Source organism: Colossoma macropomum, unplaced genomic scaffold (assembly GCF_904425465.1).
Source record: "Colossoma macropomum unplaced genomic scaffold, Colossoma_macropomum, whole genome shotgun sequence".
NCBI lineage: Eukaryota > Metazoa > Chordata > Actinopteri > Characiformes > Serrasalmidae > Colossoma > Colossoma macropomum.
The window spans coordinates 7,067,491-7,081,894 of record NW_023494795.1 but is presented as its reverse complement, the minus strand read 5'-3'; the positions used below and the strand labels follow the sequence as shown (position 1 = coordinate 7,081,894).

Genomic DNA, 14,404 nt, shown 5'->3' with positions numbered 1-14,404 from the left:
TATTGTATTTTTGTAGACGCTAACACTCCATGTCTGTCTCCTGAACGAATCGTTCTTTTGAACCGACTCTTTTCCAGAAATCGGTCGAATCGATTCACAAGTCCAACAGACTACGCTGCCTATTTGTAGCATATAACCTACATAAGCTATAGCTTGAATGGCTCTTGGAAATGTTAAATCAAATATAACAATCTTACACTGTATATTTTTTGTAAATAAATTAAAAGAAAACGACACACATGAACTGTTTGTATTCACTCACACTTTCTTTCAGGCTACCTCCTTCTGTTACGTGTTCGTACTGTGTGAATCCCTTTTCTACGTTCAAAGAAACGTATCTGACATCATTGGTGATCATTAGACCATCGGACTTCCTCGCTGAACCTCACTGTAGGTGATAAACTCGTCGGTTAATCTTTCGATCGGACGTTCGAGTCATTAAAACGCGGTGTTCGAAAGAATCGATTCGGCAAGACCGATTCGGAATTCCCGTCGCCAATTCCAAGGTGGATCGCTAAGTCTCGCGCGATTCCCGCGTCGAAATCTCGCGGAGTTTTCTTGCCGTTTGTGTAGATGTGTGGCACTAGTTTAGTTTCAGGAAAATCCAAGAAAGGTGGGGACTTGTGGACAACTTCCTGCGCGGTCCGCGTACGAGCAACGGTGATAAGTCGCACGCCTCCGAAACAGTCGACGGGCCGTTGTCGAGACGAAGACGGATGGATTTATTTCGCGAATAAACTTGGGTTTTCGCGAGAAACTCCTCGGCATAGTTGCGCGCGAGCGGGATAAACATATACATCGCTAGCATCCAGGTGGCTAGCTAACGTCAGCTACAGGACGGGAGACGGTCCCGCATCGAAGGACAGTATGGGTGAGTTTCCTCGCTGTTTAAGTGACCCTACCGGCTCTCGCTGCCTTTCACGACCGAGTCGTGTCACTTTAGAAGTCCGTCCTGGTGAAAACGACGTGTAGGGCAGAGAGAAATCACCGGGCTGTGACTGACGAACCTCACCGCTGAACGTCACCATAGCAAACAGGCTAGGCTCGTCCAGGCGAGAACATTCCTGCCGTTTTATCTGAGTTACTTCCATACTGGCCTCCTCGACGGCTGAAAGGTCTGTTGAGAAAAGTTGACAAAAATTCTCTTGTTTACAGTCATGGCTCACACAGGCCGTGTCTGCAGAGGCGAGGAGTTCAATTTAACGTCGGCTGCCGCGCCGAGAGAGACGTCTCCTATTTACTGAAGTTAACTGAGAAGAATTAAGTCAACAAATATAGCAGCTAGCCAGCCTGGCACCGGGCAGCACCGCCGAAATGCTCGTAGGTGGTGGTACCACTTCTCATATTGCTCTGAAATGCAGCAAGCTGACACATTTAGTGCTCACGTTTTAGGTTCTGAACTTTCTTGACTTCTGTTTGGCCAAGAAATGGTGCATCAGTTCTAAGGTGTGTGTTTGTAATGAGGCTGGTGGTGACCAACCTGTCAGTCTACTTTCTGCAGGCCCAAATACAGGGTACTGACATCATTTCGTGGTCTAATGACACAGCCAGCTCTCCCTCAGATGATCTCAGATTTTAACAAAATGTGTAAAAACTAACCAAGTTTAATTTTCAGGTTGAGGAACGGCGATCGCTAGAAATGAAAAGGCATTTTGTGTGTTAGAATATGCTCGAACGCAGTCAAACAAGAGTGGGCAGTGTGCATTTTCGAGAAAAGTTCAATAAAAAATGCACCAACTGGAAAGCAGATTTGGACCCGGCACAAAAAATTTGAAGAGGAAGGCTGTCTGTGCAGGGCGAAGGGATCTGGACGACCACCAGTGACAGAAGATGTTACATTTGCGAAGCTTTGTGAAATCGGTTATGAAATCTACATCCCATCTGAATTTTGATGAATAAATCTGGTGTTGTTCAACATGAAGCCTATTTAATTGCATTCGTCTACGACATGTAGCTACTCAGATATTCACATCTCAAATGATCTCAGTTTTTTTGGGACACCCTGTATGTTGGCAGACTAACGTCAGCCCTTGGTCTCAGATATAGCCGCGCTGCCGAAATTCTCCTATGAGCCCATAGGAACTGTCTACCATGTGGTTAGTCACATGTGAATCCAGTACATATGGATAACTTCTGGAGGGCAGGGTTTTTCGTCTCGGCTTATAGGCTGATGTGTCTGAACATGTCAGTGTTTTGACACACTACTCACTTGCTGGAGTCTCTACATGTGTGCAGTTTGCCTCCAAAGCTGTTCTTAAATGCTCAGGCGAAGAGGGTCTACCTAAACCTAACTGCATTTAGAAGAGCCAGATAATAGGTTCTCAGAGCTGAAAGCCTGGCCCTGGGCAGCCCTGTGGAGAAGAAAGCTGGCCCGAGCTGCTCTACTGGAAGAGGCGGCTGGCAGGCAGGTCGCCTGCGTGGCCTTGAGTGCTTCCCCCTCACCAGTAATACATCAAGGTGTCACTGAAGTTATGTAAGCATTCCACTGAAAAGGATCCTGTTCGGAAGTATGGAAGTGAGCAAGGCAGTAATATTTCCTTAAACGCATTGAGCTGTGCTTCAACAAAGAATGCTGTACCCGGGTGAAGAAACCTGTTGCGTGATTATGTGGGCATTAGGAACGTCAGTGAGCGATACTATTCAGACATGTAGCATAAAAGTCAGGACTAAGTAATGTAAACCCTTCTGCTGGTGGTCCAACTTGTAGAAACAAAGACTTGACGCATTTGGTGTTGGGTTATGGGAGCGGTGGGCTTGGTGCACACCCCTCTCTCAGAGCCAAACACAGAAGGTTTTTTTTTCTTTATGCGCTTCTCTCACTGTGTGTTTGGATTGGACAGATGTTTGTGGTCACGTCAGGTCTCAACTTAAGGCTGAGTCGCTGCAGGCAATGTTAAAAGAAGTGAAAATGTCTCTTCGCTCTCAGGCTCCAGGACATTTAGCCACACCTTCTGTAAAGCCTTTTTGTCATTTAGAGAATCTTGGTTCGCATTTTTAGGAGTTTTGGTTATTGGTAAGTTTGCTGAAACACCAGCTGAACTGCGCCTTGTTGTGTAATCATAATAATACCTTTGTGTTTGTGCTGACCTTTGTACTGTACTGGACTGATATGAACAAGACTAAAATCTGTAGTGCAGCCTCACACTACCATAATACACCAATCAGGCATAACATTATGACCACCTCCTTGTTTCTACACTCATTGTCCATTTTATCAGCTCCACTTACTATATAGGTGCACTTTGTAGTTCTGCAGTTACAGACTGTAGTCCATCTGTTTCTCTGCGTGCTTTGTTAGCCCCCTTTTACCCTGTTCTTCAGTGGACAGGACCCCCATGGACCTTCACAGGTACTATCTGGGTGGTGGATCATTCTCAGCAGTGCTGCTGGAGCTTGTAAACACTGTGTCCACTCACTGTCCACTCTATTAGACACTCCTACCTTGTCAGTCCACCTTGTAGATGTAAAGTCAGAGACGATAGCTCATCTGCTGCTGCACCGTTTGTGTTGGTCATCCTCTAGTCCTTCATCAGTGGTCACAGGACGCTGCCCACAGGACGCTGTTGGCTGGATATTTTTGGTTGGTGGACTATTCTCAGTCCAGCAGTGACACTGAGGTGTTTAAACACTCCAGCAGCACTGCTGTGTCTGATCCACTCGTACCAGCACAGCACACACTAACACACCACCACCACGTCAGTGTTACTGCAGCGCTGAGAATGATCCACCACCCAAATAGTACCTGCTCTGTGAGGGTCCATGGGGGTCCTGACCACTGAAGAACAGGGTAAAAGGGGGCTAAAAAGTACGCAGAGAAACAGATGGACTACAGTCTGTAACTGTAGAACTACAAAGTGCACCTATATAGTAAGTGGAGCTGATAACATGGACAATGAGCGTATAATGTTATGCCTGATCGGTGTATATATTTTGAGTCCTCACCCTACATTTCATTACCATTGGATTACAGGTTTGCATGTATTGCATGAAAACTACTCATGCCGTGGAGAGCAGGGGTGTCAGACTCAACCACTTAAGTGGCCATATTAAAAAGTCTCAACAAATCTGTGGGCCAGAGGAAAAAAAAAGGTTTTATTTCATTTTAAGGTTGTGCTAACTGGTCATTGTTTATTCAAAATACGCAAAAACCTAAGCAGTAAAATATAGGCACTTATAATAGACTTTGAAATAGTACATAAATTCTTGAAATTGTCAAAATGTATACGTCTCCCAGGAGCTCGTTCATTATACTTCATTAATACTTATACATCAGTTTCTGAGCAGCTGAGCTGACGTTGGGTGTTTATATTGGCTGAACTGCAGCTGAAATGCAGCTGGTGTGTTTGGTGACATGACTGGTGTGGAACTGTGTAGAACTGAGGTGAAACCGCTGTCCCGTAGACTGTTGATGGGGTAGGAGAGTCAGAGCACACATTGCAGTGTATTTTGGGAACTGTAGTGCAGCGCATTGTGAAACAGGCTAATATTAACAGAAGATTAAAATACTTGGGCCTGATAGGATTGTGTGTCGGCCTGATCTGGCCTGCGGGCCTTGCGTTTGACACATGGGCCATAGAATATAGTCAGTTCACTTTGTTTACTCCCAGTTTAGACTGGTCTGGATGTTTGTCTTAAGTCAGGCTTGTAAATATATATACACACCATATTCTTCAACAGCAGAGGAGCGCTGTAAAGTAGCTCATGCTTTAGGCCAAGGGTTCTTCAGTTCTGGTCTTGGAGAGCTGATGTCCACCACAGTTTGGTGATTTCCTTGGTCAGACACATCATCAACTCTTATGTTAATTGCCAGGTTTAGCAGGTGTGTTTGAGCAAGGAAAGTGCTGGACACCGGCCCCCCAGGACCAGAGTTAAAGAATCCTGCTTTAGGCTGTTTATGAAGACATCGGTTGGCTATACAAACTTGGTTTCGTCTGTTTCGGGAAATAATGTTGTTGAAAAGATGGAAAGTAGGGATGCTTTGTGATATTCAAACGAAAATGATTACTTTTATTTTTGGATGTAAGGTTTAATAGACTTTGAAATAGTACAGAAATACTTGAAATAGTCAAAATTGATATGTCCCCCAGGTGCTCGGTCTTTTAAACCTACCTATTTGCTTGAACTAGACACCTGGCATCCTTTGTTTGCTGCAAGTTTGTTAATACTTGGGCTAAATTTCTGAGCAGCTGAGTTAACGTTGGGTGTTTATATTGGCTGAACTGCAGCTGGTGTGTTTGGTGACATGACTGGTGTAGAATTGAGGTGAAACCGCTTTCATAAGGTTTAATTGACTAATTCACAATCTACATCAAATTTAAACTGGTTTTCAGGTTTCTGTATACTGTAGTGATTAGTTTGACTCCCAGTGTTGGACACTAATATGCAAAAATATATGTAATAAATGAACCAAAGTCTAGATATTTCACTTCAAAATAAAATTCATAGTAGGTGCTTCAAGAATTAAAATCAAAGGAGGCATATTTTACTCTTTTTGCCATTTAACTTAGTTCCCTGTACAAAAAACACACCTTAATTCAGGTTTTGTACTCTGTGTTTTGCTTTTTTTAAAAAGGAAAGTTCTTTTTCTGAGTGTTGGCTTTGAATGCTAATGCACTCTGCTCTGATTGACCATCTGTGTGGTGGGGATAGAGTACAGGATGTGGTCATTTTGTGTAATGTAGTGCTCAACTGTGGCTTCAGCAGAGCACAGAATACAGACCAGACATGTTCCACGTTAAGATTGCTTGTGCTGAGATACTGATGCAGTCACAAAATCATGAGCATGTTTCGAACAGAGCAGCATGGTTTATTGAGGAGACCTTCACTTTGTAGGTAGCTTTTGTTTACCCAGTTATTGTAACTAACATAATGCAAATTTGTGCTGGTATGGATGTTGACTCCTGTTAAGACTTGGGCCCAATCCCATTTCACCTCTCACCCCTACCACTGAGCCCTTAGCCCTCCGTTTTGCACGTTCATGCCCACGTCTGTGGGCAAGGGTGTCCTGATTTTTGTTGAGATAAAGGGGGAGGGTGAAGTGTTGGGGCTACATGGCCCTCCAAACGGAGGTTTTTCAGAGACTCCAAACAGAGTGATATGAGAAAAAAAGAAAAACCAGCAAGATGGCTGAACAAACGACCAAAGAAACCCACAAATGTGAGAATTTTCTCTGTTCAAAAATTATGATAATCATTATATTATCTTAGTTTAATGTCGTTTCAATGTATTATGGTCGTTTTCTTCATAACAAGCATAAAAAAATTGCTAGTAATATGCTGATGTTTTGGTAGCTAGCGAGCTAACTTTCCCATTCCACCTTAAATAGTCCAGCTGTTCTGACACCCAAAGCGCCAGAATGTAACTGCTGCCCCATTTAAGGCGGAACTGAAAATTTCTAACAAGAAGCTGGTGAATATCTGACTTCAGCTTCATATCAACAAAGAATTAGGGGTGGGTGATGATAAACAAGTATCACATCCCGCTCTCTGAAAGCATATGATGCCCTAAATGTAACTAAAGCCCAGCAGTGAGGAGCTGAACTTTACCCTCCTCTGCTACAAATCCGATTTTTTGCCCTAATGTGACTCAGATCTGATGTTTTCAGGGCTGTGTGGACAAGCAAATCTGATCTTTTCAAATCAGACCTGAGTCACTTTCATATGTGGTCCTAAATCGGATACGTATCCGATTCGCGGCCATGTGACCTTAATGTGACGCTCAGATCGGAATTCATGTGCTTTTTTCCCCACTGCGCGTGCGCCGTCATTCAGTGTTACCATGGCAACAGCGCCGAACAGAAGTTAAAGCCTGTAAACGGTGGAAAAGCAGCTCATCTCACCTTTTTCTCCTTCGTCTCGCTCTAATAATGAAGCTGAGAGCTGATCAGAGTTAATTATCTTCAGCGAAGCTCGTTCTGCTCGTTAGTTTGTGCTGATGATGCTCGTGATTCGTTCACGTGACGTTACTGAGTAGGATGAGCTCATGAGGGTCATTTCAGGACGCCGGTTCGTCACATTAATGACTGATTTGAATCACTTACCTAAACGAGTGTGAACCATCGTGTCAGACAGATCGGATTTGAGCAACGAGGCTTGTAATGTGAATGTAGCTATAGAGTTTCTGACTGTCACCAGAAGATCAGGCTCCCTTCAGTCTGCGAGGAGATGGAGACCCCTGAGCAGAAAGCGTTTCATGTTAAACGTCTGCAGGATTGGTTGTCTGTTAGATTTGCGGGAATCAATGAAATTATGCGCAATAGCCGCAATCCCGCACTGAAATTCAGGCCCTGAAGTCATAACAGTTTGTAGAATCACGTCTTCTATAAAAGACAGTTTCTGATTTTCACATTCAACGATGTCTCAGACAGTAGACAGTGACACATACCTGAACTGAGAAGGAAATGCAGTTTATCTTTTCTTATGTATTTTAAAATGACCTTAAATTGTGATTAGTGAATAATTGCTGTATTATTGCAAAATCTTTTCTGTGTCTGCGGACAGTGAGACTGTACGCCTTCACATTATGGATTCTGCATCATTTTATTACTAATGCTGTATGATCTAATGTTGTATTTCAGTTATGGTGATTTGGCAACCTGAGACTGTTACTAGACTCGCAGCCAAGTTGAAAACCCCAACCAATGGATGAAAAATCATTATTTTAGTGTTATATAGTGTTCGTTTATTTAAGATAATGTGCCTTAAAATTGACACTTGGCAAAATATAATGACATAAATTAGCATAAGCTAATATATTCTTACAGAAGTGATGACCTCCTTGTATGTATTAATAGCGCCAAAGCTGTATCTTATGTTCGATGACCTGTTTAATATATGTATTTTTCCATTTGGTCAAATGTTTACAGACGTCAGCCACTCTTAGAATAAGGAGTTCACTTTCAAGGTCCTCCCTCTTTCACATTCCCTTCCTTCTGACGTCTAATGGCTTTTAAAAGCGTCTGAACATCTCCCTCCCAGAAAATATGTGAAGAATCTCAGCAGCCTCTCCCTTCATCTCACCTGCTGTTCTACCAGAACAAAAGACTTCATCGTCAATGTCTATATTTAGATTTCTGCACTATGAACAAATGGAACCATAGTGAATTGATAGAACTGCACAAGTTTTGGACAAATATTGCTTTTAGGTTCTCTTGTTTGCTTTGACAGATGTTTTATCCAGTTTTAAATGTTCATTTTTATTCCAGACCACTTCCTCGTTTGAATGAAAAGCCACAAACTAAACTCGAGAACAGTGAACAAAGAATGTACAGCTTATCAGATTGTAATGAATGTGGTGTATGGTGAAGTGGAGGTGGTTGCCTGCAGGGCTAAACAAATATAAAAATGAGCAGTGGACATTTGAATTAAGATGAATCAGGAGCAGTGAATGAATCCAGCAAATGAATCAAGAGCTTCTAGCCAGAATTATAGAAGCATGCTAATTGTATATACTGTGTTTTTAATTAGCAAGCATGCTTCAGTACTGGAAACCTGTCAGGTGATGCTTTGAAAAAGGAAATATTTCTTAAAAACTTTACTTAAATAAGAGAACTGTCATCACTTTAGTTATTTCATTGGTAATGTTAACATTACAGTTGTCGAATGGCGACAAAATCTGATTTGATGCACTTAGTTTTGTGGTCCTGGATCTCGTGTGGGAAGATGAAGGTCTTCGTTATTATTAGGATGTGCATTCCGACTAAATTTGATGTTCGAGTGTCTGTAAGGCTGCGTTCACATAGCAGGTAAAGATGTGTGTCTGTGTATCAGTGTTAACAGCAAAACACACTGAATCTGACATTTGCAATTCCGATTAGAGACGCTTTCATATGTGGTACTGAGATCCGTATCCGATATGCAGCAGTGCGGCTTAGTCTGAACAGCCAGATCGGAATTCGTGCGACTTCAATCCAATCCAACTCGAATTCGTCATAATTTCGCTGCTGAGTCTCATTTAGGCTGATGTTTCTGTACCAGAATATTAGACGAGACTCATCAAACCCCTTTGTGTTTAAAGAGATTTTTAAAGAACTGTCCGGACGCGGCCGTAGGAGAACGAGGCTGCAGCATCAAAGAACAGTAACCTGTAATTATTAATTAAGCAGTAGAAGACGAGAGGGAGTGTGTTATCACGAAGTTCACAGCCATGACGTTATTGGCGATAACACACTCCTCGAGTGTTCTATAGCTTTTATACAACAGTTAAATAAATAAAGTAATAAATTAATAAACTGGGCCGTGAACGCGGCGTTTAATACGTTTTAATGTTCGCAGTTCCTTCACCAAATTATAGTTCCTTAACAAGCAGCTTGTTGCTGCGTCAGAGTAACGAGCTCCGCCCACTCGCTGCACAGCCAGCAGTTCGTTCTCCAGCTCCTTACACTGAATTCCCAAACTGTCATCACCACTGAGCAGCTTTTCAGTCGGCAGCTGTGACAGAAGAACAGCTAAACAACCTGGAATCAGCCAGAAATGAACCGAATACCATTCGCCAAACGTGTAGTCTGATCTTCAGAGTCTGACCAAATCGGACTGAGCCATAAAACTGCTGCAATATCAAGTTTAGCTCAGTTTTGTCAGTTTCTGCCAGATCAGTATTAATGTTGTTTTGTTCCAGCCAGTCTGTAAAGCATCTTACAGCCCATTTAGTTTGGTGAATGGTGTTGGGTTCATTTCTGGCTGATTCCAGGTTGTTCAGCTGTTCTTCTGTCACAGCTGCCGACTGAAAAGCTGCTCAGTGGTGACGACAGTTTGGGAATTTAGTGTCGTCTCATCTTCAGAGTCTGACCAAATCGGCTGTCGGTCAAATGCGATCTTAAAAGTGTCCATCAAATGGCTTGAACAGCCGTCAAAGTCGTTGCTTAGCAACGGCGTCTCAGCAGAGTGACAGTGTTTGTGACACTTCTCAACCAATCAGCTTGCGTGGCCGGAACTAACTGTGTAATGGTGAATATTTGTCAGTGAAAATTCAACTAATCTGATGGTTTTAACTGTTTTAAAGTGGGGAAAAATGTTTAGTTGCCAAAATATGAAATGTTGTGGTCAAAGGCATTGGGCAGTAGACAGTGTTGACCCCTTCTTGCTTGTAAACAAGTGCTGAGGTGCAGTATGTTCAGTACTGCCAGCTCTCAGATATCATTTTTCATTACTTTATGGGTGTGTCTGTCTGTAAGTTGCCCTCTGAGCTGTTCCACCCACAGCAGAACTGTGTTTGAGGTCGTTCTGTGTGGACATTTTATACACATTAACAGGGCAGTGTAACCGTATATAGGATGCTGTCACTTAGTGTTGTCATTTGCTGGGATGTTGATAAATACACATGCAGACACACACCCACATGTGTATAACTGTGCTATTACTATCTTATTATTTATTTAAACCGCCTTCCCCTTTTAATCGAAAGGCTCTTACAGCTCCAGGACCATAGTAAGCTGTCGTGCTCCTCGTGGTCTTGCAAATAACCAGTGTGTTCTGCATCTTTGGTTTGTTTTTAATTGCTTTGTGTGATTGATTGTCAAGTTGCACAGACATATGTTTTATGAAACCTGCAACTTCAGCTAGTTGCATGAAAGTTTTACTGAAATTGAATTTTTTTGGGCCAAAACCGAACAAAATGAAACACTTTAACATTTAAATACTGAATACTGAACAAGGTTTTTCAAAGTGTTTCATTAATTTTGCCAGTTTTTTACCAATGCATACGTTAAACAGGCTAAATGTATTTTTGTGTTGTTTTTCAAAGAAAAAACAGTTACTAAACTGCAATTTAAAAATATTTATTGAACATTGAACGTTTTAACATCCCAGTAGACATAATAATAAAGCACAATATGACTTAAATAAATTAGCAAAAAGAAAAATTTATTTGCCCCCCCCCCAGTAAAAGCAAAAATAAAATATATCAATATGACTTAAATAAATTAAATAAATGAAACAAAATATTTTTAAAGATTAAGCAAAATATTTTTATTTGCCCCCCCCAAAAATACATTTTTACCATATTACTTAACATAAATAAGTTAAGCTGTGTTCCCTCGTGACAATTCAGCAGAACAGAGTCTGCAAACGGCCACTCTTGGGTCATTCTGACACTTTAAAACGCTCCACACAGCCGACATGTTTGCTGCATTTACAGAGCGCCTCCCTCCACGCTGGTTGCGATTTTATCACGTTGTTGTAAAATTGGGGTGAGTGTTTCTTTAAGGAGGATGCGAGAGAGAGAGAGCGAGAGAGATGGTTATGTTTGGCTTGAATGCTTGAAACAGAATAGAAGCTGGGAAACTTTAACGCACTCCGGTGTGGAGCCCTGGAGCTGAGGAGTAAAAGTTCCACTCTGGTTCCCGTCGACGGCCGGGAACGAGAAAAATAGCGTCATTAAAAACGTTATTGTTCGGTATAAATTATTCGGTCTTTTCACTCATTCGGCTGAACACCGAAAGTGTTTTTCTTGCCATTTTCGGCCGAATAATTTCGGTTGCAGAATATTTGGTGCAAGTGCTGGACGATTTTCACGATTAATTCGGTTAATTCGAATTAACGTTTTCACGCGATGTTAGAAATCGAGATCGTACAAGTTTATGTTGCTTATACTTTCATTAAAATACCAACAGAAACTATTAAAATTTTCAAGATGTACGAAAAACGTAACCTTTTTAACTCCTTGAGACCACCGGTGGTTCCTAAACGCACTTCGTCATATTCCTCATAACTTTCATATTTCATAAGCTACATTCAGAAGGTGGGGGTCGTATGAGGCTGTAACTGTCTTCTTTCCAGTCAAATAGATGGGAGATGTAATTTTAAACCCTTATAATAAAAGAAGCTGAACTCATGTTCATGTTTTTTCTACTGAAAGTCGACCCATTTTTCCACAAATCTGGGCTATAAACTATAAACAGACGGCGTCTCTTCAGTGATCTACTCTGTAAAAATTACTTTTATAAATTTTATATAAATACAAAGAGCGTCTAAGATTTTTGGCTTTCAGCAGTAAATTTTAAGCATATAGTAATATGTGTGATCATAAAACACACGTTCTGTTAATCTGAGGGGAGCTTTTACAAAAAATAAATAAATTAATTAATTAAAAATTTACATTCATTTCATGCAGTTACTGAGTAATTTGCCCTACGATTTGGTCATGTACATTCAGATGGAAAAAACAAAATATACCCTGGAGAATAAGAGGTTTAAAATACCAACAAAAGCTATTCAAATTTTCGAGCTATTTCGCAGAGGCGTGAGCTCGTACCAAAGAAAAGAGGAAACATCAGTTCAGTGGTGTGGAACTGGTACAGATTTGAAAAGTCAGATGTTGAACAGGTTCATGTAAAGTGTAAGTTGTGTCGAAAGACAGTAGCAACCAAATGTAGCAGTATGACGAATCTGTTCCAGCACTTATGACACAAACACCCAGTGGAATGGGAGCAATAAGTGAAACAACGTGATGAAGATGAGTTTTCTGAAAATGAGCGAGTTTTCAGTGCGGCTGGGAACGTTGATACCTCTCAGAATCCATCTCTCCGGCCTGATACAGTAGATAGGCTTGTGTTCCTTTCAAGAAACCTGTAAAGAACTTTGTGCTTTTGCATACCTACATCATCTAAACCGCTTATCCTTCTGGGTCACGGTGGGGTGCTGGAGCCTATCCCAGCTGTCATTGGGCGGAAGGCAGGATACACCCTGGACAGGTCGCCAGTCCATCGCAGGGCAGACAGACACATCACACACACTCTAGGGGGCAATTTTAGCGTGTCCAATCAGCCTGACTGCATGTCTTTGGACCGTGGGAGGAAACCGGAGTACCCGGAGGAAACCCACGCAGACACGGGGAGAACATGCAAACAGAGGACCCCGGTCGCCCGGCTGGGGATCGAACCCAGGCCCTTCTTGCTGTGAGGCGACAGCGCTACCCACTGCACCACCGTGCCGCCCTTGTGCACTTTTCTTAAAATAAGCGGGTCGTGCTGGCACGTTATTCAAAGTGAGAGTTGCTTGTGAGCTTTAAGGAAGCTGCTTGCTATTCTTAAAAGAAGATCACTAATTAAGATGGTTCTTTGTTTGATGTGTTTTAATTATTGTTTTGAGTCCCTTGAAAGGATATTTAAGTGTCCACTATTTGCACAGTTTAATAATTATAGGTGGTGCTGTTACTATTTTTGCATATTTTTAATTCTTGCATTATGCAAGAACCAAAAAAATAAAAAATCGGAATCTTATATCGTTCATAAATTTGAAAATAATCGAGATTTTACTTTTTTTGCAGTATCGCCCAGCCCTATTTGGTGCATAACTAGTTTTGCTATGTAACGCCAGCAAGTTTTATTTTTCTGGAAGCCCCTATTGCTATTTTTTCTAGTCTAGTTTCCTTATACTCTCTGAATGAAATGGAGAACGAAGTTCTGAAACTCGGTGTGATTAATTTCATTTGGAACTGGCTTGAATTACTAAGCATCTCTCTAGGATGATTTCCAGTAAGGCCTTAGAAAACGCAACCTGTCCATGTTCTCCTGAGTTGGTAGGCTGTTGTAACTTTCTAGTTACCACAGCTTCTACTTTCTAGTTCACTCACTAGGGTCAAGGTTACTTGCGGTGCTTTCCATTTCAGTGAGGGAAGTTTCATCTAGAGGTCAGATCCCACTTCCTCACCGCACGTCTTTTATAAAAATTTCCAATGTACGGAAATGACCCGCCACATGCCTCTGAACTCCTCGAGCCACCTGTGAGCTCTTACTGCTGTAACTGTTTCCTCTGAAAAGCAGAAACAAGGGAGGGCTTTCTTAAGCTCTTCCTAGCACCGTTCAGCTGACGTCTTGGAAGGTGAAGCCCGCAGGGGAGTCAAATGGGGGCATGGACAGCTTGGTCGACTTTGTTTGGGTTCCTGTTAAAAGTGCTCATTGTGTCAGCTGATTATAATCGGTTTTAATTTGTCATTTTAGCGTGTTATGCCTCAAGGGTCCGTGGCTGAAACCTTTTCCTTACCTAGCTCTTTTCATGGCTGTGTTGACACAACCTCTTCCTGCAGTTATATGGAAAATATGCCACTTACAAAAAATGTTTGTTGGAAGAAAGTGCATACCATTTCAAGCTATCAGGGCAAGTAGAGCAATCACCTTATCTGTTTTCCTCCCTGAATGGCTGCTGTGGGAATATGGAGGCCCAGAGACTTGTTTAGGAGGCTGAGTGCAGTCTGAGGCTCTGGACTGGCGCCCAGCTGCAGGCTGCCTCTGGCCGGGAAGCCACGGTGCTTGGCCAAGCCTGTCATTATGTCAGAGTGCTAGACTAGGCCAGTGCTGGAAGACTGTCGTGCTGCGCAGTATGGTGGTGCTCAGGCAGTCTGTGCCAAGGAGAACAAAGTATGTCAGCGAAATTACCTTTGTTTGTCTCTTGTCTGCTCAGTGGATTTC

General features: G+C 42.1%; 1 protein-coding gene across 1 annotated transcript in view; it reads left to right on the top strand.

The window, feature by feature from the left end:
* Positions 1–549: 549 nt before the first annotated feature.
* The window catches only part of LOC118815286 (CD2-associated protein), a 97,148-nt gene continuing 83,293 nt past the window's right edge, over positions 550–14,404 (top strand). The window contains exon 1 of the mRNA XM_036581304.1: positions 550–871. Coding sequence (XP_036437197.1) covers positions 868–871 — 4 coding nt within the window. The 5' untranslated portion in view covers positions 550–867. The remainder of the gene's footprint in view (positions 872–14,404) is intronic.